The following is a 7,500-nucleotide window of genomic DNA, read 5'->3' as shown; positions in this document are numbered from 1 at the left end:
ATCATACTTCTTTTTCCTTCTTTTTTGCTTTCTCTTCTATCATCTCTTCTTCCTCAATTTTCCTCTATTCTTCCTCAGTTTTCCTCTATTTCTCATTTTCCTCATTCTCCTGTGCCTCATCCACCTCTCTCATCTTTTCTTGCCTTAGGCCTTGCTCTCTGAAACAGAGCCTAGATAAATCCTGCTTGAGGATGGAACCCAAATTTGAACATCAAAGTGAAGATCACACAGCACTAATCTGGAATCCTATTCAATACTTCTCGTCAAAACCACTCACTGTGCTGGAACTTGGCATATATATGGGCTGTGGAAGGGAAAGAGGGATGCTGACCAGGATAAGTGGCCTTATTGGATGCCTTAAAGACATGCATATGAGATTTGTGTGAATAGATGTCATCTTGAGAGTAACCCCTAATGGATGGCAGTGTCCAGAGCTTGTAATGTATTCATGACAAGGGGAAAAAGCAAAACTCAAAACCCTGAATGACTTTTGATATCTTTTGTCCTGTGCACCACACAGACCAGAGTATGACAAATGTTATATAATGTGTCCTTAGTTTAAAAAAAGGTAGACTTCAGAAATTAACCCACTCTGGACGGGTGGTACAGTACTGTACCTCTCATTCAAAAGCCCAGTGGCCGGGCGGCACAGTATTGTGCCAGCCATTCAATTGATTTAGGCCTAATAATTCGAACGCCCCGGCATTGTGACATTCAGGGCTAGAATTCCCCCGTCGTGGATGGGTTAATGATCAAATTGCATGAAAATAATTATATAAGGACTTTTGCTGCATATTGCCCTCAAAAATTGTCATACCTAATTATAGTTGTTACATATAGTCCATTAGGGGTTATAGTTTTATCCATTCAGGTAACTCAATTTATTTTATGTATTTGATTACTTGTTTTTATTTATTTATTATCATTATTATTTTATTTTATATTTTTTTTCTTAGGGCTACATTTTGCCATCTGCTCATACATGATGAAGGAAATTTCACTTTCTTTTAACTAATTTTATTTAATGAATATAAATTGACCTCAAAACTTTTTTTTATATCTAAAAACACTTATTATTTCTATTTTCCCACCCAGCTTCTAGCAGCAGCACCAACTTACCAGCATGCAGTGTAGATCGAGAAGAGGTCTTCATAGTTTTATTCATAGATCATTTATTTTGTAATACAGTTTTTCTCTGTGAAGAGGGCTTGAAGCTTGTTCATAATATAGTTCTCGCAATTCTTTCCTTCAGTTGTTATAGTTAACTGAAGCATATTTTATATTAGCATGCTATACTACTCTTCCGCTAACTGAGCACTCTATTGTTTTTGTTTTTTCTTCTTCTTTCCAGTCGGATATATATATATAAAAAAAAATGCATCTGATTACAATGTGTGAAAACACACTTTGTATGGCAAAATGTCAGAGCTATTCAATCCTTTCCTCTGAATAAACGAAAGATTGAGGAAAGCAGAATAATAGGTTTGGCTAGTTTACCAAATTAGTGTTAAAGTATAGCAGAATTCTCATAAAGGCCCAATATTTGATTCTTTTTTACAGTAGTAAGTAAATAATGAAAAAGCATTCATCATGCATTATTCTAAGCATCAACTTTTCCTCTGTATTTTGTTGATAAATAGATGATGGTGTGTCTGTGTGTTTGAAAAATCTGAATTAAGTAACTTGTAGTAGAATAAAGCCCATGCTTGGTAATGCTAGACCAATCTTTTCAAAGGCCGAGAATCCCAGTCTTAGACCTGTTGTTTATTTTCAAAGTTAGTTCTGGTCACTATCATTTCATCCAGTTAATTGTGTCTTTCAGCAGTCTTCTTTTCAATGGGCATCCCATTATATACTTCCAGCAATTAATGAATTTAGCCCCTAATGACTTGTCAATTTGATATTAACCCCTCTACCTTCTCTGCTATTAGGTATCATAGACATTAGAACTTAGAAGCTTAATGCATTCAGAGATCATTGAATATATAGCTTGTGAAGCAGAAATAGTAAGGCCATGCTGTAGATTTCATTATAATATCATGGCTATTTAGTGGGAAAATATAGTAAAAGATGTGTGCATGTTTATTTTCTTTCTTATCTTTTTCCCCTCTTTTTTCAATAATTCATTATTTCCACCAATAAAAATGTTATTTGTATTGATCATATTAATATTTAGTTTTTTTTTGTTTTTTTTTGCATATTTCATCATAGATATTTTAGAAAATTTCTCTCTTATTTTCATTTCTCTTTTCTTTTAGTGATATTTGAAGATTATTTTACTATGGATACGACAATGAACTGCTTCAAGGAATTATTGTATAACCCTGTTAAATTGAGGTTATTATAAGTATTATAGGATAATGTGAATATGTTGATATGGATAGTTGTTCATACTTTTAATTAGTTGAGAAATATATGCCTATGAAACACACAGCTTTCATTCACACAGAAATAAGTGCTGAGAAATATTGTCATGCAAGTACACATGTGAATATGCACTTTATTATGCACATACACTCACACATGCACAAACACATTTGATCATTTGCTGTATTCTTAAGTGCAACAACAACAACAACAGACAATGAATACCCTAACACTTGTGTATGACAGTACATATTTTTAAGTGCATTATTATTATAACTTTCCCACTTGTCCTTCTCTACCCCAATTCTCATATCATCCCAGAAGTCCCTTTCGCCACAGGTACAGGAGAAGCACGGGAGTGCTGAGGACCGGATTCAGCGCCTCGAGAACCAGTTGGATGAGAAGGGCGGAGAGCTGCACCGCCTGAACCAGCGACTCAAGATGAACGAGGAGCACAACGCGAGATTGTCTGCCACTGTCGATAAGCTGCTGCAGGGTAAGTCACATTTAGTGCACTCTTGAAAGGGGTTGGACATTATTTTCTTAATTTTCGTTCTTTCTTCCTTTTCTTTCTTTTATTCTTTGATTGAGGAATGAATGGTTGTTGGTGATATTGGGATATGGTGATATAGCTGGTGATGAGATAAAGTAATTACTAATATAATTTTTTTTTTTTTGCCAATAGAATATTTTGTTGTTGTTGATTTATCATTGAAACTGCATGCATCATCATATTCTAGGTATATCAAAAAAATAAAAATAAGAATAGGACTGTTACATGAGTCTTACAAAAATTGATAATTTCATTGCTGTCTCTCCAATTTATAGAATCAAATGAAAGGCTCCAAGTCCACTTAAAGGAGAGGATGCATGCCCTCGAGGAGAAGAATGCCCTCACAGCTGAACTGGAGAGAACCAGAAAGATCCTGGAGGATTCTGCTCAAGAAAAGGTAAGTTTGCAAGGGAACCACTTTCTAGAATCACTTGGCAAATTGTATTTCAGTCTTGGGTCATATTCAATAGTTTTTTTGATAAAGGAAGAGTATTGTTGATATTTTTTCTTAAATTTAAAGCAAGAGAGTTCATTTCTCTCTTAGATTTAAAGTAAGAGAGTTCATTTCTCTTAGATTTAAAGCAAGCGAATTCATTTCTCCCTTAGATTTATAGCAAGAGAATTTATTTCTCTCTTCAATTTTATTGATCTTCCTTATGCTGCTCTGTAAAGGAGGCTGCTAAGAACAATTTGTTAGATGTCATCATGATTTAGTACATTTATGGATAGATGTTAGCTGTTTGCAAGTTTGTCAAAAGAAGAGCTTTCTTTTCTTTAGCTTACTTCAGGGAATATCACTTTAGAGTAGTTATTAAGACCCAGGATTGGAAATCTATTTAAGTGGCCACTGCCTGAGCTCTCCTCACCAAGGGACATATATGTAGTAATTAATCATCATGCAATAGGAACGACTTCAGCAGGAGATGGAAAACCTGAAAAGTGAGATGGAGAACCTCTTCCAAGAAGGACTGGTTCGGTAAGTTCATTCCATGACGTGATACCCAGCTCTCCCCCCGCCCCCTCAAACCCTCTGAACTCCTTTTAGCTCTTCTTATTTTTCTTGGCACTTCTCCAGGACTACCCGACTGTACCAATCAGTGCACGCTCTAGCCCAGAGCACTTGTCATTGGTGGGCGTTGACCCCTCCATCTGCACTTCATCTTGGTCTTCTGCTTGCCTGACAGCTTGGAGACGCAGTCTACGACTTCTTCTGTTGTTTTATGATTTCTCTTTTGCCATATTTGTTTGCTTGATGTCATGCCTTTAGACACTTTTTTATTTTTTTGCATTCTCTATTTACTACAGAATGAAATATTGAAAGAATTAGCAAGACGGCAACTTGAAGCAGAACAACTGAAGCAACAAATATTGCAGCAAGAGATAGCCTTCAATATTAAACAAACTGAAGCATTAACAAGGTAATAATGCATAGATAGCAATTCTGGAAAGAGAAAAAGAAATAGATGAAATTTATAACGAAAGAAAAGAAATGATAAATTGAATTATTACTATCATATAAATATTTCTCACACTATCTTAAAGTAAATATGAAACTGCGATTTCATCACTGAATAAAAAAAAATCATGGCTGCCCCTCAATCCTCCAATTGAAATATGGACATTTTCTTTTATTTCATTTGGTTTGACTCCACACAGAATCAGGAATGATAGTTTTGTCTTCTTTCTTACCAAACATAGGCGACCTAGACGTTGCAGTTCATTTGGTTATATTTCTTTCTTCCTTTCTTTCTTTTTCATATCATTGCAGTTTTAGCTCATGATAAGAGATACCTTTGTAGTCTGATGTTTTTCTTCTTCTTCTTAGTCTTTTTCCTCCTCTCCACCTCTCCACCTTTTCCTCCTCCTCTTCTCCTCCTTCTTTTTCTTCTCCTGCTCCTCCTCCTTCTTCTCCAACTCCTCCTCCTCCTCCTCCTCCTCCTCCTCCTCCTCCTCCTCTTTTTCCTCCTTTTCCTCCTCCACCTCCTCCACCTTTTGTAGTCTGATGTTTTTCTTCTTAGTCTTTTTCCTCCTCTCCACCTCTCCACCTTTTCCTCCTCTTCTCCTCCTTCTTTTTCTTCTCCTGCTCCTCCTCCTTCTTCTTCTCCTCCTCTTCCTCCTCCTCCTTCTCCTCCTCTACCTCTTCCTCTTCCTCTACCTCTTCCTCCTCCTCCTCCTCTTTTTGCTCCTCCACCTCCTCCTCCTCCTCCTCCTCCTCCTCCTCCTCCTCCTCCTCCTCCTCCTCCTCCTCTACATATTCATCCTCCTCCTCCTGCTCCTCCTTTTCCTCCTTTTCCTCCTCCTCTTCTTTTTCTTCTTCATACTCCTCCTCCTCCTCCTCCTCCTCCTCCTCCTCCTCCTCCTCCTCCTTTTCCTCCTTTTCCTCTTTTTTTTCTTCTTCAGACTACTCCTCCTCCTCCTCTACCTCTTCCTCATTTTCATCCTTTTTCCTTCTCCTCTTCTTTTTCTTCTTTAGACTCTTCCTCCTCTTCCTTCGTCTCCACCTCCTTCCTCTCTTCAGGAAAAGTGTTGTAGTGTAATATATATATCAACAAAGATTACCATTAATTTTGTTCAAATTATTTTGGAAGCATATTTAAACTCAATTATTAAATCAAAGCATGTGGTGGATTTAAAAGTCAAAATATAATGCAATGTGCTTTTGCTGTTCCTATAGAATTGCAGAATTTTTGGCAGGTGCTTTTAGAGCTTCTCTCTAATAAGAAAAAAAAAAAATCCTTTATTGTTGCTATTGTGGAAGGAAGGAACTTTTTCCTGTTAATTAAGATGAGTCTTGTCCTGTTATTTAGAAAACTCTTATTTATTTTCCTGTTATTAAAAAAAAAAAAATCCTATTATCTAAACAGCTCTATTTCCTGTTCATATGATTTTTTTCCCTGTCACTATGAAAAAAAAAGGATTAATGCTGATATGAACCTTAAACTCATTCCTTCTTTCTGTGTTGATCTTCTCTCCTTCTTGCTCTTCCCCTCACTTTCTCTCTTCTTTCCTTCTCCCACTCTCCTCCTTGTACCCTTATGCTCTCTCTCATTCTGTGTTACCTCTATCCCTTTCTTTCTCACTCTCTTTCTCTCTTTTCCTCTTTCTTTCTTCCTCTCCCTCTCCCTCTCCCTCTCCCTCTCCCTCTCCCTCTCCCTCTCCTTCTCCCTCTCCCTGTCATTCTTTTTTTTCTTTCTCTCTCTCTCTCTCTCTCTCTCTCTCTCTCTCTCTCTCTCTCTCTCTCTCTCTCTCTCTCTCTCTCTCTCTCTCTCTCTCTCTCTCTCTCTCTCTCTCTCTCTCTCTCTCTCTCTCTCTCTCTCTCTCTTTCTCTCTTTCTCTTTCTCTTTCTCTTTCTCTTTCTCTCCCCCTCTCTCCCTCTCTCCCTCTCTCCCTCTCTCCCTCTCTCCCTCTCTCCCTCACCCTCTGCCCCTCCCTCCCCCCCTCTCATTATGATTCTCCATCAAGGAAGATGAAGCTATCATACCTGAATAACATGCGTCAGCTAGATTTAAAAAAAAGAAAGAAAAAAATCCATATGTAATTGCCATGTTTGCCAAAGTAAAGAAAAAAATTCCAGAAATTTTTATTTTTCTTATTTTTATTTTTTTTTATTTTATTTATATCATATATAGCCTTCTTACCTTTATAATGCCCTTTACCAGCATAAACTAATTGGATTAACCGTGCATACTAATAATTTTTGGCTTTTGTACTAAAATGCAGTGTAACCGTCGGCTGGACTAATCAACAAGTAGAATAATCGGGTTGAAAATTACTGACATTTTTATATGTACATATGTCTTGGAGCCAATACTTTCATGTAGGCAGCATGTAATGAATTGCCATGTCCTTTGTTTGCGATGGTTTTGTGTATCTGTGTGTGTGTGTGTGTGTGTGTGTGTGTTTGTGTTTGTGTTTGTGCGAGAGTTTGTGTGTGTGAGTGTGTGTGTTTGTGTTTGTGTTTGTGTTTGTGCGAGAGTTTGTGTGTGTGAGTGTGTGTGTTTGTTTGTGCGAGAGTTTGTGGGTGTGTGTGTTTGTGCGAGAGTTTGTGTGTGTGTGTGTTTGTGCGAGAGTTTGTGTGTGTGTGCGTGTGCGTGTGCGTGTGTGTGTGTGTGTGTGTAAGTGTGTGTATATGTGTGTGTATATATATGTATGTGTGTATATGTGTGTGTGTGTGCGTGTGTATGCGTGTATGTGTGCGGTGTGTGCGTGCGTGTGTTTGTGCGTGTGCGTGCGTGCGTTTGTGCGTGTGCGTGCGTGTGTATGTGTGTGTGTCTGTGTGTGTGTGTGTGTGTGTGTGTGTGTGTGTGTGTGTGTGTGTGTGTGTGTGTGTGTGTGTGTTTGTTTGTTTGTTTGTGTGTTTGTGCATTTTTATATGTATGTATGTATGTTTACATACATGCATGCATATACATACAAATACATATGGAGAGAGAAGGATTGATATACATATACATAAAGGTATTTGTATTTATATGTTTACGGTATATATATTTTTATGCAAATTTATGAAAAACCTTGAAGGGCTGGAGAAAATTTTTGTATTTATAGTTCAATGATTGTGCTTAGTAATTAAGTATTAG

General features: G+C 37.3%; 1 protein-coding gene across 1 annotated transcript in view; it reads left to right on the top strand.

The window, feature by feature from the left end:
* Positions 1 to 7,500, top strand: part of Liprin-alpha (PTPRF interacting protein alpha) — a gene marked incomplete at its 3' end in the record, with an annotated part of 195,873 nt that overhangs the window by 151,421 nt on the left and 36,952 nt on the right. Inside the window, 3 exon segments of the mRNA XM_086548049.1 lie at positions 2,689 to 2,863; positions 3,196 to 3,317; positions 4,226 to 4,338. Of these exon segments, the coding sequence (XP_086404175.1) occupies positions 2,689 to 2,863; positions 3,196 to 3,317; positions 4,226 to 4,338 (410 nt within the window).

Source organism: Penaeus japonicus, unplaced genomic scaffold, assembly GCF_977035675.1.
Source record: "Penaeus japonicus unplaced genomic scaffold, GWHDUDI00000001_assembly GWHDUDI00000020, whole genome shotgun sequence".
Taxonomy (NCBI): Eukaryota; Metazoa; Arthropoda; class Malacostraca; order Decapoda; family Penaeidae; genus Penaeus; species Penaeus japonicus.
The sequence above is the reverse complement of the archived record's forward strand: the minus strand, read 5'-3'. Positions and strand labels throughout refer to the sequence as shown.